We start from the raw sequence: 25,332 nt of genomic DNA on the forward strand, positions 1-25,332 counted from the left end.
CATCAAGCCATCAATGAAAATAATAATTAAAAAAAAATTAAAGAGAAGGGAAAAGAAAGAAGAAATAGAAGAAAAAATAGCGAGGGGGGGGGGGGGGGGGTGGAGAGGAAACAAGCAGATGAAGAGCAACAACAACAGCAAAATGCACATGTGTGTGTGTGTGTGATTGCCTGATGTGTGCGTGTGCGCGTGAGCGACTGCGTGCGATAGTGTGGTGTGTGTGCGTCAGCGCGAGTGTATAAATTTGCGTGTGTGTGTATGTGAAAGTGTTTGTGTGGAGAGGGTGGTCATGTAGATGGGAAATGTTGTTACCTGGCGTCTTTTATTTTGTTTTTTTTATTTTATCAGCGACTTCGTACTGTGTTAGTGTTCTCAGATTTTATTGTTTATTTACTTCAACTCGAAAGTTATTTATGGAATGCTCACATTGCTACTGTCTATTCTCAGGGACCAGAGGATTAGATTATCTGGATTCGCGCCCGTGTCTGTATCTGTGTTTGTGTCTGTCTGTGTGTTGGCGTGTGTCTGTGTCTGTGTATGCGTGTTCCTCAGTTTGCTACTGTTTGTGACTGAGAAATTGTTTGTGTCAGTGTGTGAACCATAATTATGTGAGTGCGCGTGCGCGCGCGTGTATGCATGTGATGCTGCTACACAGTTTACATCTTGTCCCAACAGGGGTCAAAGTATTGAATAGTCTTGATTCTCAAGTTGTGTCTGTCTGTATTTGTGTGTTAATTGTGTCTTTGTGTGTCACTGTGTAGTGTGAATGTGTGTGAGGCATTGTTTATACGAGTGAGTTTGTTTGTGTGCGTGCGTGCGTGCGTGCGTGTGTGTGTGTGTGTGTGTGTGTGTGTGCGTGTGCGCTTGTCTTCTGTTGTTGATGAACATTCAGCAGGGGCATGAGAGCAGCAGCCTGCCTCCGCCCTGAAAGTTCCCGTGGCTTGCAAGGGGGAGTGGTTGACAGTATGTTGAATAAATCTTCCCCCTCTTCTCCACTGACACCCCTCCCGTTGCCGAGTTACGTAAACCTGCGAGGCAGGCACCAGACACACCCGCCACCTCATAACTTTGCCTCGCTGATATAATCAGCAGGGCCCCTGACGTGTGTGTGTGTGTGTGTGTGTGTGTGCGTGCGCGCGCGCGCGCGCCACTGAGTCCTTCCTCTATCAGAACAGGCTGCCTCCACATTTTATCCATCCCCAATGTAATGTGCTCATCATGTGCAGCCAGAAACAGTACGTCATGGCTGGAATCGCTGGGGAGGGAAACTGAGATGGATGGGGTGGAAGTTCGTGTTTGTGGGAGGGTGGGGGTGGGAGTGTAGCAGTCGTAAAGCAAATGTTTGTGGGAGGGTGGGGGTGGGAGTGTAGCAGTCGTAAAGCAAAATGAAACTGTGTGAGGGAGAAGGTTGGGAAGGGGGGTCGAAGGGGAGGGGGGAGATGACAAAGAATTTTTTTTTATTAGCTAACATAAAACTTTATTAGTCAATCCGTCAAATCTGTTTCTTTATTCAAAGAGTAAGTCTTGGGTGTGATTTTAAGGAATTGGGAATTGGAGTAATTATCTACTAGATATGGATCTGGATGACCAGCCGAAATAAGCCATAAAACAAGCCATGATTTATCATCGACGAGACTCCGATTAGAACATTATATATATATATATATATATATATATATATATATATATATATAAAGCGTTAGTACGACATGATCTTTTAGGTCCTGCTGCTGACGAGTACAATGCTTATCAGTGGAGGCCAGGTTGTCACTTTGTGGAGATAAGATTGAACAGGTTGTCAGTCACTGTTCTTTATTTGGACCTTTATTTGGACTTCTTCTTCTTCGTGTGCCTGACTGCTTTTCTTTTCAGCAGTCAAGAGGTTAACCCTAATTACCATGGTGTACAGATTTACACAGGACATATAATGAGTCCAGATCGAGACACTTCGTTTCAGAGTGATCTGGGTCTGTGCGGAAGATTGGTAACTGACTCCGCGCAGCATAGAATTGGAAAAGTGGTCATGCCATTTTCAAAAGGTGTGCAATCTTTTTTTTTTTTAAAAAAAAATTATATATTTTTTTATTTAACGACTGTTGACGCGCGGTAATGCATTGCATGAAATGTTAACGGTTGAAGGCGTGTCGGTACGTTTTTACTGAGTGTGATGTCAGCCTGTCGCTCCATGTCTGTCATTCTGCTGGTTTGTTTCGGCACACACACACACACACACACACACACAGAGAACTATATTATGGGGTGGTGGGGAGGAAGAGGTGGAGTTTCGATGTTTGCCAGACGTTTTCAAGTTCAGTCCGGTTTTTATTCGAAGCCCTAGACCACTAACGTGTTTTGAAGTGTTCCATTTTGTTTTGTATCGTGTTATAAGAGAATTTGACACCCCAGGGTTGGGTAGGAAAAAAGCATATATATGTAAATGTTCATCTGAAAACCTTGGTTAAATGAAATTTTGTTTCGTATCGTTTTTCTCCTTTCCTCCCCCCCTCCCTCCTTCTCTCTCTCTCTCTCTGTGTCATTCATTTAACCATGACTTATAACAGTAATTTCCTCACTTTGTCCTATTTTGCTGTTTCTCCTTCGAGGGCTGGATGAAAAAAGAAAAGAAAAAAAAGCGTGGTCTTGCCTACTCTATTACCTTCAGAAAATAAAATATATTCAATTTACTCTCTCTCACTCTCTCTCTCTCTCTCACACACACACACACACACACACACACACACACACACACACGAACACCCCCCCACCCCTCCCTCACACACACACACACACAAACACACCCATTACTGCCGCCAACAATAACAGCAACCGTTAACACTATTTCAAACCCTTGGCTTAGTTCCAGAGAAGAAGATAGGGTTGGAAGTTGAGTGAAAAAGGGAGGGAGATAGAGGGAAGGTTGGGGTATGAGGGGGTGGGGTTGATTGAATCAAACTTTTGTTTCTCCTGTTCAGAAGGTTGAATATCACTGGGGGGCGTGGTCTTGCTTTGCTTCTTCTGAACTGTTCTGTTTAGAAATAATTGTGTATTTGTTTCTCTCTTTTGTTAGTTTGTTTCTTTCTTTCCTTCTTTCCTTCTTTCTTTTTTTCTGTTTTCATTCTTTTCCTGGATACTTTTGTTTTTCTTTTGTTTTGTGGGTTGGATGAAAAAGAAAAATATAATTAATTTATTAATTCATCTAATTGATTAATTGATCAGTTGATTCATTAATTGCTAGTTTTTCTGGATTCTTTTTTTTCCTTTTGAGGGTTGGAATGGATGAAAAAATATTATTTATCAAATCAGTTGATTGATTGATTGATTGATTAATTAATGAAACAGTCCTATTCTTATTTACATTCTCTCTTTATCACCCATGTATCTGCCTTTAATACCTGTTAAGAAGAGAAAACTGTTCCTTTCCTTCTGCCCTTTCTTCTTGTACACTGCTCTTCACTCCTCCCTGCTCTTTCTCCATCCCATTTGTCTCTCTTTCTCTGTCTATATCTCTGTATATATTTAGAAAGTTGAGTGCGAAAGGGCTGTGATTTGTTTCACTTTCAGCGCAAGATTTAGTGCTATGTAAACACATCTATTATTATTCATTTCTTGTTATTATTGTTGATGATGATAATAATGATGATTATCATTTGTAGTAGTAGCAGTAGATGTAGCAGTGTTAACAAAATAATTGTTGTTGTGTTATTATTGTTAATGTTGTTATTGTTATTGTCACAAGGACAGGTTGGAAGACTAGGTGATGCCTAAAATCTTTATGTTTGAGTTTTTGAATCTTGAATCTTGTCTGTGTGACTCTGTGACCACTCTCACTGTTTGTCTGTTTATGCCTTTCCTTTTTCTGTCCATAGTTTCTCTATCCATCTGTCTACATGTATTGATCTTATAGATTTTTGTCCTTCATCCCTCTCATGCATGTGAAAGTTGAATGCGAAAGTGCTGTGGTTTGTTTCACTTTCAGCGCAAGATTTAGTGCTATGTAAACACATCTGTTATTATTGTTATAATTGTTATTATTATTATTATTATTATGCTTGTTTGTCTCTTTAGATCTGTCTCTTACACACATCTGGTTCTTCACACTTTTTTTTATTTTATTATTATTTTTTTTTTTATAAAGTTTATTGACTGATAGATGCATTCATTGATTCATGCATTCATTATACGATTTATAATGTTTCATTGAGTGGTGGGCTTTGTTGAAATAAGATAGAATAGAACAGAATGTGTCTTTATATTCAACTGTACAGGGATCACAAGGAATATTGGTTGCGAGGAGGAAGTGGGAAGGGGTGTGGGGGTGGGGGGAATAGTACACAAGTGCAAACATAATTTTGAAATCACATACAAGCACAAATACAGCAGGAATTCAGATATAATCATATGCATGTATATGTAAGTGCTTGTGCGCACTCGTACACTGACTGGCATGAATGTTTAAACGGTCAACAACAATTACAACTAAAGTAATGTTAAAAGAAGAAAGTGAACACTATAAGTTGATTTTCATATCGGTTTTGAAAAATGCAGATGTATCATGCATGTCATGCCCATACAATTGTGTGTTTATGTTTTCACTCCTGTAATGGCATCACTTTGTAGCAGTAGTTAAGGACATGCATATCTGCTTGTGATTTTGATGAATTGGGTGTTCGTTTCTAGTGTTCTTTCCACATGATGAACAGTGTTTTCTGATCTGTGTTTGACAGGGCAAAATGGGTGCGCCTGGCTTTCCTGGTATCAATGGCATTCCTGTAAGTATGTTGTGTGTTGCCTCACTGTTTGATGTTCTCCTCCATAATCTGTCTGAAACATACATACAACATGAGCATCAAGTACATACACATACACTGATACAGACATACACTTTGATACACATCACACATATACACATACTCACACAAATACAGAGACACACACACACATGCACATGCACATACTCTGTCTAACACACAGAGAGAGAAAGAGAGAGAGAGAATCATATTACCCAACAAATGACAAAACAAACACCTCTCTGTTGTCTCTCTGTTCCTGTCTCTTTGTCTAACAGAGTGCATTTTTCGCCATTATTTTTTGGGGGGTTGTCCTATTTTAGTGTTTACCACCTCTCTCTCTCTCTCCCTCTCTCTCTCTCTTTCAACAAAAGTTGGGGTTTTTTTTTGTTTTCACTGCTGATGTTGTTGTTTTAAAGTATTGGATGTCTCAAATGTTGGTTGCTTTCTTTTTAAGTTTTTCGGAGGGATTTGGATGAGTCAGTAGATGCAGCAGACAGGCTGAAGAAAAAGGGTCTAAAGATGAAAAAGAGAGGCGTGAGAACATGAAACTGATAGTGGCTGTGATGTTTTTTCGCACAATGTTGTCCTTGTGATGCATTTGTATCAAAATAATCATGAATATAATCTGCATTAGAAAGCACATGCAGACTGTTAGTGTATTCTCATCATCTCTTTGTTTCTTTCTTTCTTTGATTTCTTTAGTTGACATTACTGATTAGATAACACACACGCACGCACGCACGCACGCACGCAATTGTACACTTGTTGTGTTGAAGACATCTTTAGGCTGTTACACTCTGAAATATTTTTGTTATTGGTTTTGATAGATATTGATTTATAGATATAGATACATTATATGCATCTTGACATACTTCTTATCAGAGTATTGCTGTAACTCTTTGACTGTCATTTTACACTTTCTTGTGTGAATGTATCTTTGTATGTATGTATGTATGTATTCCACTCTTCAGTTCTATGGAATAGAATATTAAAAGTTCATTTATTGTCACAAAAAACAAAGGGTGGGACAGTAATGTGACAAAACTTACTCTTTAAAATTTTCTGTGTTTGATAAGCAGATTAGCTGGAGGGAACTTGATCTGTTGACAATATCATAAACGTTTAAAAAAACAACAACAACATGTTAATATCATTCTAAGAATGCATACACCACAGGATAAAATGTAGCCTGTTGGCAACATTAGCATGTTTAGATATACACAAGCATCCTTGTGTAACAGGCGTACACACACACACACACACACACACACACACACACACACACACACACATGAACCATGCAAGTACATATGGAGTGGTGGCCTAGTGGTAATGCGTCTGACTAGGAAACAAGAGAATATAAGTGTGTGGGATCAAATTCCTCATTTACCAGAATTTTGTCCCCCTACACTGCTGGACCTTGAGTGTTGGTCTGGATGCTAGTCATTCAGATGAGGTAATAACCCAAGGTCCCATTTGTAGCACACATTTAGTGCAGATAAAAGAACCCACGGCAGCAAAAGGGCTGTCCTTTGCAAAACCTTTTAGAAAAATCCACTTTAATTGTGAAAAAACTACACTTGCAGACAGGAGAAGTTGAAGTGGGGGAGGGGGGTGCCACTACACTGTGGCATTGCACACTCCCAAGAGAGAGAAGCCTGAATTTCACACAGAGAATTCTGTGGTGACAAAAAAATTATTAAACAGAATGCAATTCCAACAGGACATCGCAGCACAACTCAACACAACACAACACAACACAACACACCACACACACGCACGCACGCACGCATGCGTGCTCACACACACACACACACACACACACACAGCTCATTGTCAACTGTTAATGTTCTTTACTGGCAGGGTTTTCCTGGTCCTGCTGGCCCTAGAGGTCAACCTGGTCTGGACGGCTGCAATGGTACACAGGTGAGTCTGTGTGTGTGTGTGTGTGTGTGTGCATTCATAGCACATGTGTGTGCGTGTGTGTGTTATAAGAATCAAGATGTATAATTGTGTGTATGTACGTTATTTGAATCAAGATATATGATTGTGTGTGTGTGTGCGTGAGTGTGTGCATGAGTGTGTATGTGAGTTATACGAATCAAGATGTGTAATTGTGTGTGCGTGTGCGTGTGTGTGTGATTAGAATCAAAGTGTATACAGCCCATTTTAGCTTAGTCATAGAAAAAAACCCTGGGTGTATATATAGTTTTCTGGTTGTTCATACATGCAGTGTACACATTCATATAAAGGTTCTTTCACAGCCTCTCTCTCTCTGTTCGTCTGTCCATCTGTCTCTCTGTTTTACCCTCCCTTCTTTTCGCACACAAGCATGCAAGCTTGTGCTCATGTGTGCATGCACACACACACACACACACACACACACACACACACACACACACACACACACTCACATTTCCATTTGTAGTTCATCTGCTTCTTGTTCTTTCAGTCCTTCCTTCTGTTTGCAATTCATGGATTTTGTTTACATTGCTTCCTAACCCAACTGTGCTAAAATGTGCAGTCTCTTTCTCTCTGTCTCTCGTCTTTCCCATCTCTCTGTCTTACATTCTGTATGAGTGTGTTTGCCTGTCTCTCTGTCTTAACCACCCCTGAATTTTCAAGATGACAGCTGAGTAATAAACAGTAAACTTGAGCTGGAGCCAAAGTTTACAGAAGGTGGCAGAGAAAGCCTTACAAAGCTGTAGCTTCTGTAAATGAAGCAGCTTCTGAATCTTTCAGGCACATAACACTAGCTCTACAGTTTTTGCAGACATCCTCCCCTCCCTCCCATCCCTCCCCCCAAAAAAGTTCTGCATACTGACTGCTCTTGTTTCCCACAAAAGGTAATAGTTGTTGGAGTGCAGTTTACAGTATATGTGCAGAAATGTGCTCTTCCTTCAAATGATGGCAAAAAATTATATATAAAAAAGTGATGATTTGTAAGTTATTGAAAAAGAGTACTTTGTGCTGTAATGTGAGACTTTGTCAGATAATGTGCTTCCATCCACACACATACATATGATACCAACACACACACACATGCTCGCACACACACACACACACACACACACACACCAGTTCTTTCAGTACCTTTACTTATCCTTCCCCCCTTCCTTTCAGGGAGACCCAGGTGCCCCAGGCTTGCCTGGTTTACCTGGTCTGGAGGGCCAGCCAGGTATACCTGGTCCAAAAGGTGCCAAAGGTGACGCTGTTCAAGGATTTCCCAATGTGAAAGGACAAAAGGTGATAACAACTCTCTTCAGTGTTACGACATTGTGTTTCCTTTACCAGTCAGGTTCTTCTGTATGTGTTTTCTTCATGCGCATACAGCTATGATGAGGCAGACAAAAAAGGAAGAGAGAAAGAAATAGATAAATAAATAAATGAAAGCAAGAGAAAAGATTGGGATCAGTACATACGATGTAACATAGTATTAGACTGGGTTGTTCTTTTTCTTGTACCAGTTTTAGAGTCCTTTCTTTGTTTTTGTTTTTGTTTTGTTTTTGTCTTTAGATTACTTATTTTCTTAGGATGGAAGATGTAAATGCAATAAGCAAGTGTTTGGGGGTGAAAATAGCAGAACACTAAGAAGATCAAATTCATTTGCTGATGGGAAATGATGTATTACACAATATCTTGCTGTCTTTTTCACATGTTTGTTTTTGTTATTTCATGAAGAATAATGAGAGACAAAAAGATGTTATGTTTAGTGCTTTTAACTTGATTTTAATTCAACAAGGACTGAATGAGGCATGGTCCTTTTAACATTATTTTGATTGACTTTTTAGCATTATTGTGGTTTCTTTTCAACTGATTTAAGAACTGACAGGTGGTCAGCCCAGAAATGGCCACTTTGCGACTGGCTGGGCAATAAGCAACAGGGTTTGATTTGATAAAAATAATTTTTCTTTCAGGGTGAACCCGGGCCAGCTGGATATCCAGGACAGCCTGTGAGTGTGAATTATCATCTGTTCTATTTTTCTTTTTTTTCTTTTATTTATTTGTTTCCTTGAACATTATTTTTCCCTTTTCTTTTTGGTTCAGTAAACATTTTTACATCTATGTTTGTTACACATAAGATTCAGATTGTTAAGCGAATGAAACAGGATTCATCTCACTGCAAGTATTGATTCAATTTTTTAAAGGCCAAAAACTTACAAGCATAGAAGTACAGACAGACACATAATACACATATTTTCACATTTTTACATACATTCTTGTAGTGTAACTTGGCACATCACATTGTATTGTGTCATATCACCCACATATTAGCTTTCGTGTTATGTAACATTCATAAAATATTTCTCCCATTTCCTGTTCTGTAAATCTGTCAGTGTTGGCAGTTCTGATGTGGCCCCTCATGATCTGCTGAGCTTTAAGCAACAATGATGATGATGTTACTCTGTCTCTCTGTTCTACTCCCACCTCTTCTCCTTGACCTTTCACTCAGTTAGTATTTATTTAGTTATTTTTCTCACTTACCTGCGTGTTTTTTTTTTTCTGTACATTTCAATTTCAGATTGTTCTCAGTATGTGCTAGCTGTAAGTTCTACATTTTTACGCCCACAAAATCACCTCTCTGTGAGAAACGGTGCTTGTTTTCATTTGTAATGGAATAACATCAGTTTGAAATGTAACCATTTGACACAAACACTAAATCTGTTTCATTTGTATTGTTTTTCTATGTTTTTCTGTTATTGGAAGCCTTATTTTCATGCAAGTCACACTTCTATTAATTTGTAGAGTCAGATGTATACTTTTACAATAATTTCCACCCTGCAGTTTTAAGATCAACTCCATTTCTAGGTGAATTCTTACATAGATTACTGGATCTTTAACCTGCCTGTCTGTTCTTCTGCATATGTGTTCACACCTGTGGGATTCAAAAGTCAAGGTCACATCATGGCATATGATAATAGGAAAAACATGAAGGAACAAAAAGATAAGGTCCTGCATACAGTATTCACCAAGACTTTGGACAGCAATTTGTCATGGTGAGAACAAAACCCAGTAGATATTCAAGGTCAGGGATCAGAGTTCAAGGTCTTAACATGGCATATTGAGAAAAAAAATGTAGAAGTATGATAGAGTTTGGGGTTTTATTCAGTTTTCATCAATCGAATACAATGATTGATTATGATTCATTTAGAATAAACACTTTTAAAAGTTGAGAATAGAGGTGAAAGGTCAAGGTCTCAACTGAATGATTAAAAATGTCCTTTCACAAGTTGAATGCTTTACAGTGTTCATGTTTCTCCGTTTCATAATTCATGTGTTTCATTGATAAGGTATCATCACACTTGAGTGTTGGAGGTCTTACCTGCCTTGATGAATAATGTTCTAACACCCTGGACGTTTAACATTGACCATGTTTTCAGGGACCCCCAGGAGGTGATGGCCCCCTTGGACCCAAAGGTGAACCTGGCCTTCCCGGTATTCCTGTGAGTACTTTATTTTCTCTCTGTCTCTCTCCCTCTTTCGCTCTCTCTCTCTCTCTCTCTCAACCAGTCACCATGGCAAAGTGGTTAGTGTGGCTGACTGACGGCTGGGAGGACGTGGGTTTGAATCCCAGGGTTTTTCAGCCCGCAGCAGGCTCCTACCCAGAGTTGAGTGTGCTGTGGGCTTAAATGGGAAGACTGGGATCACACAGTCCAGTATCATCCACTTAATGGATGCGTCTTTGGGTGTGTTGCTCTAATTTCCTGACCAACACTGCAAGTATCTGTATATCTTGAACCTGGTTGATGCCGGGATATCATTATGACAGGAAGCGTAGAGTTCAGCCTTGTCACATAGTCCCAAACCTAAATAGACCTCCATAGCAACATCGTCATCATCATCATCATTGTCATCCTTCTTCATCATCATCATCATCTCTCCCTCTCTCCCTCTCTCTGTTTCTTTATGTTTCTCTGTGTCTCTCTATCTCTCCCCTGCTTCTCTCCCTCTCCTTTCTGTCTCTCTCTGTATATATCTCTCTCCTGTCTTTCCCTCTCTTTTTCTTCTTCTGTCTCTCTCTCTCTCCGTCTCTCTCTCTATATATATATATACATATATATATTTCTGTCTCTCAATCTCTCTCAATTCTGGTTGAAGCTGTTTTCAGGGATGACATTTGTCTCAAGATGACCCTGTTCCTCTACAGCCTTCAAACATAAAGCCTGGTTCGGACTTTTGTCACAGGGTAGCCCTGGTCGTTTTGGGATGAAGGGAGATAAAGGTGCCAATGGCATCAGTAAAAGAGGAGGCAAGGGCATCCAGGGAGACAAAGGAGAACCAGGTCCCCCCGGAGCTCCCTTCACTGAACCCGACACCCTCATCCAGGGACCTCCGGGCTTGCCCGGCGAGAAGGGGCAGAAAGGCGAGGTGGTGAGTGCTTTGAGACTCATGGGATCCAGAATGCTGTCTTATTAGTTATCAGTTGTTTGGGGGTTTTTTTTGGTTGTTGTTTTGTTTTGTCTTTTGTCTGTGCTCCATCATCATTTATGTCATTTTTTTTCTTTTATTCCTTTTCTGTGTCTTTCCTTGTGTTAGTCTCTCTGTTTCCTCTTTCTCTCTTTCCATCTCTGTCTCTCTCTTTTTGTCCTCTCTCCTTCTCTTGCTATCCATCTTTGTCATCTGTCTCATTCTGACAGTCCATCACTATTTCTTTCTACATATATATATGTATGTATGTATGTATGTAGATAGATGATTGATAGATAATGTATGTATTATATATAATACCCTCTTACTCTTGCTTACTTGCTTTCACGTGCATGCATGCATGCATGCGTGTGTGTGTGTGTGTGTGTGTGTGTGTGTGTAGGAATATGTGTGTGCCTGCATATGTGTATGTGTTTGTGCCAGCATATGTATATGTGTGTGCCTACAATGTGAATATGTGTGTGTGTGTGTGTGTGTGTGTGTGTGTGTGTGTCTGCATATTTATATATGTATGTGTAAGCCTACATATGTGTGTATGTATGTATGTGTGTGTGCCTGCATATGTGTGTTATTTTGTTGAGAGGAAACTTAGTGTTGGTTTTTAGGAATTCATTTACTGTTTGTACACATGCACATGCTAATTTTCTACAGCATTTGTGGTGCAATGTTTGCAGGGAATGAAGGGAGAAACAGGAGAGCGAGGATTCCCTGGAGAGCAAGGACGAAGAGTACGTTCTGTCATCTCTGTTGATTCATGATCTGTAGGCAGTCAGACTTACCTATATACTGATTCTAACATTGCAACAGGAATGGGTTGGTTTGTGTTGAGATGAAGATTCAGATGCTGCAGATTTTTTTTGTTCTGGAACCCAGGGGAAGCTATGCACAGGAATATTTTTTACTGTCAATATGGGGAAGATGTAGAACATAGCATTAAAGTGTAGGCAAATTATAAAGGAACGTCAGTTAGTACTAAACAATGGTGAGTCTGCAGAGATTTTTTGTTGTTTGAAATGCTTTGGCATTTTATCAATAAGATATGTGTGAAGGAACACTCAAGAAAGACTGTATTATTTCACAAAGATGAAAATGTTTAATGTGAACCGAAGCATAGTTCAATATTGTATACAGGAGTCTTGGTGAAATGTACTTGGGTTTGATAATTCTTCAGAGTTTGACACTCTGCAGGTGGTGATTTTGGCAAAGCTATCCTGTACCATTGTGACTGGCTGGAAAGCTTCAACAGCTGTCTTTTGATGATGTGTATGGGTTGTCAGATGCAGACTTGGGAGTATTTGAATGATTCGGACCACACACACAGAACTTAATTTAAGATTCTAGCTGCTGGTAAATTATACAGGTTGCCAGTTGTGTGGACAAAGAACAACAACTGTAAGTAGAAAATTGTTTGTTTATTGTTTCATTGCCATTTTCGAGTCTACACATAAAAAAAATTGCTTTTGTTTTATTTGGTTATGAATTTCTTATTTTTTGTAGTATTGAAAAAATGTATTTCTTTCCAGCACTTGTCAGATTTACATTGAAGATTAAAAAAAAAAAAAATCCTGATGAACTGACAATGAGAAAGACAGATAAATCTAAGTCTGTATGTTTGTCATACTGCAGTGGTTTGGAATAAAAAAAAGAAGGAAAAAAAAACCCCACCATACATGCAGTTGCCATATTTGTTGACCACCTGTTTTCTTTCTTCTGATGCAGGGTGTGCCTGGCATGAAGGGAATGCTGGGAGAGAAGGGCGTCCCCGGTATTGCAGGGCCCAGGGTTCGTTTTCACAACATTTTTCTTTTACTTAGGTTTTCCTTTTTCTACATCTCCTCCTCCCCCACACCCCCTACCCCAAACAAAACACTGAACTGAAAAGCACAGAAACCTCCACCCACCTGACCCCTTCCCCCTACAGTGTCAACTGAAACCAAACATTTTAAATCAACTTCTTTTTTCAATTTTCTTTTTAATGCAGACCAGTACAGAGATGTCTAAGCATAATAATGGCTTCACAGATGCCAAAGCATGATTTTATAAGTATTCCAGATGCTGTTTTTTTTTTCTTGTATGATTGTTGTTGGGCAGTTTGTTTAATTTCAGATTTACTGTTTGTTCAGAATGAAGAAACTGCACATTGTAAGTGCTGCATAACAGCACATGAAATCTAGGATCTGTTTAGAATAAGTAATCTGCACCTTTCAATCACTGTATAGTGGTATATACAATCCATGATTTGTCCAGAATTAAGAAGATGAATTTTGTATTTGATACCTGTAGCAGCGGTTGTTATTCAGGATCTGTTTAGAATTAAGAAATGTGTGTTTTGAGTTTTCTGTAGTAGTTTTGTAGTGCTCTTCTACTGGTAACCATGTAGCCAAGTTCTGCCTGTCACATATGGGGAGTAAATGCAAGAAGAAAACCTGATACGGAGAATGATTTGACTTGCTCAAGACATGCAGCATGGGATAAACAAACAGCATGGGATAAACAAACAAAAAAACAACAGCAGCAGCAACAATGGACTGACAGCATCACATAATGGATGAAAAAACAACAACGATGGACTGACCGCATGGCGTAGTGGAAGTGAAAACCATTTGCAGAGACCCAGGCTTTGACACACAAGTGACAGGCCTTTGGGAATCTGGTGAAAAGTTCTTCTGTGGAGTGCCCTGATGCCTTTTCACAGAAAAAAGAGTGTCTAAATGTTTGCTGGAGCCAGCAGCTCACAGTTCTGGATGACAGCGGAGATTCTGCTGGCTTTTTCGATTAGATATCTTGATGCCAATCGAGACTTTTTTTTGTTGTTGTTCACTTGAACTGGACATTCTTGTCCAATAAAGATAACCTTTTGATTGCAGCTAGTTTTTAGTTTGCCAGAGAAACAGAATGTCAGATTTCTTTGTTTTGTTTTTACCTCTGCCATACAGGGTAAACAAGGCTTCCCTGGAAATCCTGGTCTGCCTGGAATGAAGGTGAGGTTTTTGTGTTTATGGTTTTGTTTTGGTTTTTTGGTTGTTGTTTTTTTGGGGGGTGGGGTGGGGAGGGGGTGGAAGGGAGGGTAGTTTGGCATCTTTTAATAGTTTGACAGTATATCATTCAAAATTGTTCCTTTTGTATTGTTTTGTATTGCTTTACTCTTTGTCTTAACATATTTCTCTGTTTTATTAAAGATTATATTGTGTGTGGTTTTTTCCCCATTTTAGGTGAAATAACTGAATGATGTATGCAATTACATATAAACAAAATATTTGTAAGTTGCAACATTTTTCACTTTGATTACTTCCTTGACATTTTCACAGCACATACACCTTTTCAGTGGTTAAAAACAAGAATGTATGTGCAGAATATTTTAGTTAATCTTTTTTCCAAAACAGCAGGTTGCAGCAGCCAGAAGTGAGAAGAGAGTAGTTGTGGTGGAATACAAGACGCAGATGAATCTGTTGCACAGACTGACATTCTGTGTGTGTGTGCATGCGTGTGTGGGTGTGGGTGGTTAATGCATGAACATGCATGTGTGCGTGTGTGTGACAATACTTTGCCAGAAAATGACATGAGCCCCAAAAGCAACTTGAAATCTAAAAATGGAAGTGCAGTCATACATCTGCCAGAAAATGTAATCACTTGTCACTGCTGAGTGGCATTCTGAATAGGGTCATCCAATAAATAATGATGGTTGTTTCATGTTGCCTTTGAACGAAAATAGCCAGTGTTACTCCCCAGAGGAAAGCAATTTAGCTTGATTACCATCATAACATTTGTGCCAACAGATGTTTGGACCAATGATAGCTGATGCATTGTGGAGATCCATTTAGATTATAGACTGGACTGTACAGTTCCTTCCATATTTGATCCCAGCATCAGTGAGGTCTGAGAGGTGTGGATGCCAGTAGTGTTGGTCAGGGAATTTTAACAAATCTCTCAAAGATACATCAGTGGAGAACACTTGACTATGTGGTCCCAGTCTCTGAGCCCATAGCCAGGGTGTGTGTGTTTATGTATGTATGTACATGTATTTATACATTTTTCTTTAAAGCCCATAATGTATATGTGTTCTTCATGTGTATTTGTACATGTATTTATGTCTGGGATTTTCTTCCCTCCACAGGGTGATCGAGGAATGGACGGTATACCAGGGTTGCCAGGTCTGATTGGCATGAAAGGAGAGCGTGGTATCCCTGGATTACTAGGACCCGTTGGACCCCAGGGACCCCCTGGCCGACCTGGTGTAAGTCTTGCTATGTTTAATCATATATATTTAAAGATATGTTTATTTCATTCCATCTGCCGTCATGTATTAAATAACATGATGTAGCCTTGTCAGAGTAGGGCAGCCTGAACATATCAGACCCTACCCACTGTTTCTTTTTTTTTTCTTTTTTAAGATCATTAAAATTTTTCTGGACCCCAAATTCCCTCTCCTCAGGCTTTGGGTTTCCAAACAGTTGTGAAACTGAATAATGAGCCTTAACTCCAGTATTCACTTTTACCCTGCAATTCAGTGCATCTTCCTGTATGCCATATTAGTTATTTTTCTTTAGATTTGAAGCATACTGCCCATGCATCAAAGCAGTTGTAGAGAGGGATGGTTACAGTAAAAGGCAAATGGGGTGGGGTGAGGTTTTGCTGAAGTTGGTCAGGTGTTGTTGGCGCCAGGGTAAAGGCACTGTGGGTGAACCCGGCCCCCGTGGCTACCCCGGCCCTTCTGGCTTGCCTGGTGACCCTGGACTGTCAGGTCTCCCAGGACAAGATGGTCCCCGAGGTCTGCCTGGCTCTGAGGGAGGACGAGGCATCCCTGGACCTCCTGGACCTCAGGGCAGAGACGGACCCAAGGGAGAGCAAGGGGACTCCGGACCTCCAGGTAACCTTTGAGACAGATTGACTGGGTTCAAACGTCAGTTCTCCTGGACAAGTGGTAGCGAAAAGAGAGTGAGCAAGCAAACGACAGTATGTGTGCCCACATGAACATGCAGATGTCTATGTGTGTGTGACTTGGATGTAGTTTTTCCATGCATTTTGGGCTTATTTGATCAGCTACCCTGACTCCCACCTGTGAACAACTTGACCTTTTGACAGATGGTTGGATGGATGGTTTGTTTATTCAAATGAGGTCATTGTCTTTCGTTAAGGGGGGGATACTGTATACAAGTGTCTGAACATTAATTCTAATCAGATCATAAAATCACAAGATCAAAAGAGATTACATTGGAAATGCTTTGTTTGAATGAATTGATAAGTTTCTCAAGTACTTTTATTTCGATATGCCATTGATAGACTTAACATCCACTGACTTAATAATATTAATGATTATAATATGCAGGCTAGTATAGCGCAGTACCCCATCTCAAATGGGGCTCATCGCACTTTACAATAAAATGTACAAATTTAAGAGTAAGTGATGTGATATTATCTACAGTCTTTTTTTTTTAAATAATGATAATAATAATGACAGTAAATCAACATAGTCTCACATCACATTTGCTAAAAATATACATATTTCAGACTATCCCACATCACACTGGCTGAAATTTACTTACATACTTCAGACTAGGTGACGTAAAAAAAAAATGTAAATCAACACCGGCAGTATTACAGTCTCACATCTGATCTTCAGTGCCAGAGTTAACCGATAATTCATCTGCACTCATCCCTGTGTACAATTTCACTGTTACATATTCATGCCCCAGCATACATTTCATATCAGAAATTGTCGACAGAAAAGACTGTGTTCACAATGGCGTCTTGCTCTTAGGACTGCCTGGTTTGGATGGGCGCCCTGGTTTGCCTGGCCGACCTGGCCCCAAGGGAGAACCAGGAATGGAGGGAATACCTGGGCAGTCCATCCCAGGACTTCGAGGACCCCCTGGTCTGCCGGGTCTGGACGGCATCCCTGGCCAGAAGGGAGAGGGTGGTCCTCAGGGTCTGCCCGGTCTGCCGGGCAACTCTTCTCAAGGCCTGCCTGGTCTGCCCGGTCCCAAGGGAGACAAGGGGCAGACAGGCTTCTCTGGTCTGCCTGGACGGGATGGGAATCCTGGTCTACCCGGTGAAAAAGGTGAGGGAGTGTGGAGTGTTGGTTTTTGTTGTTGGTGGTTTTCATTTGTTAGCCTTTTACATGATTTGGTCGCTTAAGTGCCGTTTAATTCATGTCATTGTAATGCCAACTTAACAGCATTACATAATCATTATGCGGTCAGCCTTCTCTAAGTTATATCATTGTGCAGCTAGTCTATTAGATAATGACCAAATGCATTCATTCTTTAATGTGTCATTGTGCACTCAGTCCAAACAGTCATGTCATGGCAGAGTCAGATTTTCAGATCATTTAGTCTACTGCTGTATTCCTCTAACTAACAAACGAGACTGTTGACTGTTGTTAAAAAGACACTGTGAATGATATTTCATTATCGTCATTTTAAACATGCTATGCACAAATTGAATTCTCTTATTCAAAGCCAACAAAAAGTGTTGATTTTGTGTTCTGTGTGGGAAAAACCGAATTCTCTTGTTCCAAAACCAACAAAGAGTGTTGAGTATCGATGATGTGTTTTGTGTGGGACAAACTGATTTCTCTTATTTCAAAGCCAACAAAGAGTGTTGAGTGTTAACTTTGTGCTCTGTGTGTGACAAACTGAATTCTCATATCCAAAGCCAAAAAAAGAGTGTTGTGCGTTGACATTTTGTTCTGTGTGCAACAAACTGAATTCTCTCATTCAAAGCCAGCAAAGAGTGTTGAGTGTTGACATTGTGTTCTGTGTGCAACAAACTGAATTCTCTTATTCAAACCAACAAAGAGTATTGTGTGTTGACATTGTGATCTGTGTGAGACAAACCAAATTCTCTCATTCAAAGCCAGCAAAGAGTGTGAGTGTTGACATTGTGTTTTGTGTGCAACAAACTGAATTCTCTTATTCAAACCAACAAAAAGTGTTGAGTGCTGACATTGTGTTCTGTGTGGATCAAACCGAATTCTTGTATTCAAAGCCAGCAAAGAGCGTTGAGTGTTAACATTGTGTTCTGTGTGGGACAAACCAAATTCTCTTATTCAAAGCCAACAAAAAGATGTTGAATGTTGACGTGTTGTTTGCAACGAACCAAATTCTCTTATTCAAAGCCAGCAAAGAGTGTTGACATGTTGTGTTGTTTTTCTCTGTGTGTGTGACCAGGAACTGCTGGGGGGCCGTGCGATCCTTGCCTGCCCGGAATGAAGGGAGAGAAGGGCTCTCAGGGCCTGGATGGGCTGCCTGGCCTGCCAGGAGAACGTGGGGAGTCTGGCTATCCTGGAGTGAAAGGAGAACCTGGAGAGGATGGGCCTTCCGGCGTGCCTGGCCTGCCTGGTCTGCCAGTAAGTGTCATCAGCACCAGTACAGTTGGTGGGGTGAAGCCTGTTTTTTTGTTTTATTTTGGGAGGGAGGCTGGGGGTGGGGGGGGGGTTGTTTTTTTCACAACACTTGACAGTCACGTGCATGAAAATGTTATGGTTAAAGTTCCCATAGCAGCATTGAATTCATTCATATCCACTGTGTTTAGGGCATGGCATATGAAGGCAGGGCCCAGTCCTCTCCTTCTGCCATTTTAACCTTCCCCAACCAAGTCAGGTGCCTACTCACACCTGGGTGGAGTGCGGAAAATTGGAGGAAAATGCCTTTCCCAAGGACATGTGCATAAATGCAGGTGTATACTTGCACACATGCACATATACACATTTGCACTTGCACCCACACACACACGCTTGCACACACACACACACACATGCATGCATGCACGCACGCACACATGCCACAAACATACATGCACTTAAACACAGAACTAACCTCCTACATGTTTGCTGTGTTCAGGGTAATGAAGGTTTGCCAGGCCTGCCCGGACAGCGAGGTCTGAAGGGAGAGGCTGCCCGTCCTCAAGTCTTACCTGGCCCAGAAGGTATTAGTCTTCTGGCTCCTCTTTCATCAAAGTGTGCATACATGTATTCTTTCTTATATGTTAACCCCTAGGCTGCCTATATGACGAGATAACTCGTCATGGCAAGCATGTACGCTTCGCTGCCACAATGACTAGATAACTCGTCATCGAAATATTCTGACTTTGCGTTCAATTCGTTGACAAAAATGCTGGTAGCTTTAGCTTGGGGAATCTTTCATAGCTAGAAAGCCCATCTACACCATGAGGCAGTCCGTTATTTGAACGTTTTGGTTGGGTTACTGTCCCAGTGTTTGCCTGGCTCCTCTCCTCGCTCGCTCAACAAAATGTCCGACTGACACCGTGCTCAAGACGTGCGATCGTAGCGAACTAAATCAACCAAGATTGCTTTCTTTTGCTGATGCTCAGAAAGAATTGAAGCGTAAACTCGAAGAAGACAGTGATGAACATTTATAGGACGATTTGATAGAAAATAAAGGGAGCAATCAAGAGAGTGGCCAAGATACGACTATCAGTGAGTGATGCCGGCTGTGCAAACCTTAGCAGACGACAGAAAGTGACTGAATTATTAGCAGGGCAGTGTGAGCAATTTTCTTGGCACTCAGCCAACGCGGTCTGATGAGAACTGGATAAAGTGACCGTGTGAGAGGGGTGAAGAGGAGGGGGGTGGAGACTGAGGGGGTGTGGCCTCTCATCCACATTATCACTTGGAGAAGTCACAATGCATTGTATATCTACCTCTTTTTAATTTTTTTTATTGTGGTTGTTCTAGTATGATTTTGTGTATGTAGATATCCATTTGTCCAGAAAATATATTTTAGTGCAAATTACCTGACTAATGTTAGTAATGAACAAGTTGAAAATGTGACAAAAAACAAAACACTTATTTCAAAACAACAGCATGTCACTAAAAATATGTAAAATGGGAAAACATGTGTTTTGGGTTCTTTATTCATTTATCTTTCAGAAAAGATATACTTTTATGGGTCTTTCTCCAATAACAAAGAGCACAGAATTTTTTGAAAATTTATACCCATTTTTTTGTGAAAAAAACCCTGGCAAATAGGTTTCACTTAAATCTTATTTTCCTGGCAGCGAAAGGGTTAATCATCTCAGTATGTGTCAGTCATATTTGGATCTTGTATTTTAAGCTTGTGCCTGCACCCTGTTCATTTGGATGAGATGATAAAATGAGGTCTTGTTTGCAGTGCATTTAGTGCATTTAAAAGAACCCATAGCAATAAAGGAGTTGTCGATGGCGAAATCCTGTAGAAAAATCCTGGTCGATAACAAAACAAATACACTTGCAGGCCGAAAAATATATTAAAAATTTTTTTAAAAGAGTGGTGCTTCCCCAGGAAGAGCAGCCTGGATTTCACACAGAGAAATCTGGTGTGACAAAACGTAATACAATACAGTACAATGTGTCAAAATGGCTTGTCAGCGAAGCACAAAGTATAGATCTGACAAGGAAAGTGGGGTAAAAGGGAGGGAAACTCAATTTCTTAAATACCCATTTTTTTGCGGGGGGGGAGGGGGGGGGAAGGAAGGGGGAGAGGGGGTTGTTATGTTTGTGTTTTGCCAGTCACTCTTTTTCCTCACCCACCATTCCTCCTTAATAAACTGATGCTCGTAATTTGAATTAAATGAGGGAGCAGGACGGGTAGAACATGGCATGCAAACAACTAGCAAAAGGGGGGCAGATGCAACTGTTTAACCCTTTCGCTGCCAGGAAAATAAGATTTAAGTGAAATCTATTTGCCAGGGTTTTTTCACACAAAAAAAGGGTATAAATTTTCCAAAAATTCTGTGCTCTTTGTTATTGGAGAAAGACCCATAAAAGTATATATTTTCTGAAAGGTAAATGAATAAAGAATACAAAACACATGCTTTTTTCCCATTTTATATATTTTTAGTGACATGATGTTGTTTTGAAATCAGTGTTTTGTTTTTTGTCACATTTTCAACTTGTTCATTACAAACATTAGTCAGGTAATTTGCACAAAAACATCATATTTTCTGGACAAATGGATATCTGCAAACACAAAATCATACTAGAACAACCACAATATATATATTTTTTAAGAGATAGATACACAATACATTGTGACTTCTCCAAGTGATAAGATGGATGTGAGGCCACGCCCCCTCAGTCTCCACCCCCCCCCCCCCCCCTCCTCCTCACCCCTCTCACACAGTCACTTGATTCAGTTCTCATCAGACCACGTTGGCTGCGTGCCAAGAATATCGCTCTGCTGCTAATTCGGTCATCTGTCGTCTGCTAACATGTGTACAGCCGGCATCACTCACTGACAGTCGCGTCTTGGCCACTCTCTTCATTATTCATTTATTTTCTATCAGATCGTCCTATAAATGTTCATCCCTATCTTCTCCTTAGAATTTACGCTTCAATTCTTTCTGAGCATCAGCTAAAGAAAGAAATCATGGTTGATTTAGTTCGTCACGATCGCATGTCTTGAGCACGGCGTGAGTCCGACATTTTGTTGAGCGAGCGAGGAGAGAAGTCAGGCAAACACTTGGACAGTGACCCAACCAAAACGTCCAAATAAAGGACTGCTTCATGACGTAGATGGGGTTTCTAGCTATGAATAGAATCTAGAGAGATTCCCCAGGCTAAAGCTACCACTATTTTTGCCAAGGAAGTGAGTGCAAACCAGGGAAAAGTCAGAATATTTCGGTGACGAGTTATCTCGTCATGCAGGCAGCCAAGCATACATGCTTGCCATGACGAGTTATCTCGTCATGCAGGCAGCCTAGGGGTTAATATCCAGAAGTTAATCTGAATGTGTGTTTATGTTGTTGTTCATCTGAATGTGTGTTGTTGTTTTCTGACAAATCCACCTCACTCACTGTGTGTGTGTGTGTGTGTGTGTGTGTGTGTGTGTGTGTACAGGTCTGAAGGGAGATCTGGGTGCACCTGGCTTACCTGGAGAACCCGGTCGCTCGGGTCGCACTGGACCACAGGGTCCCCCTGGTGCCCCGGGTCTGTCTGGAGTGAAAGGTGAAAGGGTATGTACATGTTGGACTTATGTCATCCAGTGTATCATCCATAGCTGATCACAGTCATGGCTCAAAGCGTGGACTCCTGTTTCCTGAATGTATCAAGTTACTACCAAAGCACAGTGAAGATTGTATGTTTGATTTGATTTGAATGATCAGATAGATCTCTGTGAAAAGGTATGTGTTGGACTTCACATATAATAATGTATCACCCATAGCTGATCACAGTCATGGCTCAAACGTGGACTCCTGTTTCCTGAATGTATCAAGTTACTACCAAAGCACAGTGAAGATTGTATGTTTGATTTGATTTGAATGATCAGATAGATCTCTGTGAAAAGGTATGTGTTGAACTTAACATGTAATAATGTATCACCCATAGCTGATCACAGTCATGGTTCGAAACATGGACTCCTATTTCATGAATGTATCAAGTTACTACCAAAACACAGTGAAGATTGTAGTGTTTGATTTGATTTGAGTTATCAGATAGATCTTTAATGTTATTTGGGTAAAAGATGTAACATGTGAAAATGTAGCAAGGCTATGAAGATTGCACTGGAGCGAATCGGTGTCCAGTCTCATGTGTCCATGCTGTATTCCATGTCATGTGTGCTACTGTGAAAGTATCTTCATGTGTGTGTGGGGAATGGGCTGAACCATTGGTGACTTGATGTCAACCACATTTGAAAGGCTTTTCAAAGAGACTGATAAACATTTTCACACAAAAAACTAAAGTAAAAATGTAATGATAACCTGGCCAGTGCTCAATGGTTCAAAGTTTTATATAAGGTATGAACATAAAATGAAATAACATAAATAAAACTGAAATAAACTAACAAGAAAATTACATTAAAAATACGATAACATTAAAAGACATGTAAAGGGCAGTAGATGACTGAAATGATGATATAAAGCTGAATGTCCGCTGCATCGTCTGTGCAGGGAGAGAAAGGATTCCCAGGCCTTGATGGCAGACCCGGTCCACCTGGGCAGCCAGGTATCCCTGGAGAGGCTGGTCTGCCAGGTATCGGTATTGCAGGGCCTGCAGGTGAGCGGGGAGACCCCGGCATGAGCGGTCTACCTGGCCTGCCTGGATTACCTGGACAGAAGGGAGAACCAGGTAGGGCTTCGATAGTTATTTGTGTTTGGTCTTTTATCCTTTCAGAATGGAAAATTGATTTTGCTTTTGCATTTAATTAAGGGTTTGGTTTACCTGGACAGAAGGGATAACCAGGTAGGATTGAAAAAGTTGTGTTTTTAAAAAGTTGAGTCTTTTCTCCTTTCAAAATGGAAAATTGATTTGGGTTTTGCATTTAAGGGTTTGGATTCATCTTGTGGAAACCATAGACAGTGCTGCCTTGTTTTTAGATGTATGTTTTCCCTGTACTGGGTTTTTGCCATTAATTTCTATGGTGCTGTTTTAGAATTCTCTTGAATTTTCCATTTGCATATCTCATAATTTGTGCAATTTATTGTCTGGCTTCAAATGGAGTTTAATTTGTATTCATAGATATTTCATTCCATTTTGCCTCCCACCTTTCTGACTGCTGATTGATTATATCTTATTCATGTTATCATCTGACTCCTGTTGTGTACCAAAAGTCCAACTGCAATTATTGATTATATCTTAGTCGTGTTATCATCTGACTCCTGTTGTGTACCAAAAGTCCAACTGCAATTATTGATTATATCTTATTCATGTTATCATCTGACTCTTGTTGTGTACCAAAAGTCCAACTGCAATTATTGATTATATCTTAGTCGTGTTATCATCTGACTCCTGTTGTGTACCAAAAGTCCAACTGCAATTATTGATTATATCTTAGTCGTGTTATCATCTGACTCCTGTTGTGTACCAAAAGTCCAACTGCAATTATTGATTATATCTTAGTCGTGTTATCATCTGACTCCTGTTGTGTACCAAAAGTCCAACTGCAATAATTGATTATATCTTAGTCGTGTTATCATCTGACTCCTGTTGTGCACCAAAAGTCCAACTGCAATTATTGATTATATCTTAGTCGTGTTGTCATCTGACTCCTGTTGTGCACCAAAAGTCCAACTGCAGTTGTTATTTCAGTCTGTAAAGGTTGTTCTGTTTCGTATTCACTATCAAAAGACTAGTCTTCAGTCTAACATTTGCCTTTTTATCCATCAGAAATCAAACTGAAGTTGTCACATTCACTCTCTAAAGACTGTTCTGCTGTCTAATAATTGTGCTTTTTATCTACGAAGTGCAGAAGTTTTCATTTCTGTGAGCTTTTTTCCCATGCTTTTCTCTTGACAGCCCATGCCTCTGTTGTTAATGAAACACAAAAGAAAGGGAATAAACTACTGGGTGGTCTTTCCATGTGAGACAGAGTGGTCATGGAATAGATTTTGAGATCAACTGACCATACCATAAAATGCAGAGTGGCCATGCATTTAAACAGGGAGTTACTGTGACATTCATTAGCAGGATGAAAGGGGGGTGACTTGTGCCCTATGTTATATGTGTGTCAAGTGCAGAGATGCCAACTGTAATGATTTTGGCTGTATTTTGTTTTGCTCGATCGCAGCTTATTCCCTATCGATCACGAAGCCAGGGTAGTCACTGCTGACCTTGGTCTCACGTGGTGATGCTCAGCTAATCACATGCTTGTTTACATCGAAACAGGATTCAGTAGACCAATCAGCTTTATCGTTTGCCCGAACAAGAGAGAATGTGACTAAATCAAGTTGCTTCTCGGTCAAACAGCGTCTGTGCCCAGAAAGATAGAATGTACTTTTGCTGAGTGCTCCTACCAAATTCAGAATGTTCCTACCAAATGTCCTAAATGTTCCTAAAAACACTTGACAGGGGTCGGCATCTCTGTAGTCATTAACACGACGTCACCTGTGTCTCATGTTGTGTGTATGTAAAGCGAGTCACCTGTGCCTCATGTTGTGTGTGTGTAAAGCGAGTCACCTGTGCTTCATGTTGTGTGTGTAAAGCGAGTCACCTGTGCCTCATGTTGTGTGTGTGTAAAGTGAGTTGCCTGTGCCTCATGTTGTGTGTGTGTAAAGCAAGTCACCTGTGCTTCATGTTGTGTATGTAAAGCAAGTCACCTGTGCTTCATGTTGTGTGTGTAAAGCGAGTCACCTGTGCCTCATGTTGTGTGTGTGTAAAGTGAGTCGCCTGTGCCTC

At 40.4% G+C, this 25,332-nt stretch overlaps 1 protein-coding gene across 1 annotated transcript in view; it reads left to right on the forward strand.

The window, feature by feature from the left end:
• The window catches only part of LOC143289157 (uncharacterized), a 112,378-nt gene that overhangs the window by 48,835 nt on the left and 38,211 nt on the right, over positions 1 to 25,332 (forward strand). The window contains exons 5-20 of the mRNA XM_076598058.1: positions 4,725 to 4,769; positions 6,654 to 6,716; positions 7,914 to 8,036; positions 8,708 to 8,743; positions 10,172 to 10,234; positions 10,977 to 11,162; positions 11,894 to 11,947; positions 12,939 to 13,001; positions 14,156 to 14,200; positions 15,334 to 15,453; positions 15,882 to 16,086; positions 16,978 to 17,277; positions 18,389 to 18,567; positions 19,061 to 19,145; positions 22,057 to 22,172; positions 23,109 to 23,286. Of these exons, the coding sequence (XP_076454173.1) occupies positions 4,725 to 4,769; positions 6,654 to 6,716; positions 7,914 to 8,036; positions 8,708 to 8,743; positions 10,172 to 10,234; positions 10,977 to 11,162; positions 11,894 to 11,947; positions 12,939 to 13,001; positions 14,156 to 14,200; positions 15,334 to 15,453; positions 15,882 to 16,086; positions 16,978 to 17,277; positions 18,389 to 18,567; positions 19,061 to 19,145; positions 22,057 to 22,172; positions 23,109 to 23,286 (1,861 nt within the window). The remainder of the gene's footprint in view (positions 1 to 4,724; positions 4,770 to 6,653; positions 6,717 to 7,913; positions 8,037 to 8,707; positions 8,744 to 10,171; positions 10,235 to 10,976; positions 11,163 to 11,893; positions 11,948 to 12,938; positions 13,002 to 14,155; positions 14,201 to 15,333; positions 15,454 to 15,881; positions 16,087 to 16,977; positions 17,278 to 18,388; positions 18,568 to 19,060; positions 19,146 to 22,056; positions 22,173 to 23,108; positions 23,287 to 25,332) is intronic.

Source organism: Babylonia areolata, chromosome 13 (genome assembly GCF_041734735.1).
Source record: "Babylonia areolata isolate BAREFJ2019XMU chromosome 13, ASM4173473v1, whole genome shotgun sequence".
NCBI classification, from domain to species: Eukaryota; Metazoa; Mollusca; class Gastropoda; order Neogastropoda; family Buccinidae; genus Babylonia; species Babylonia areolata.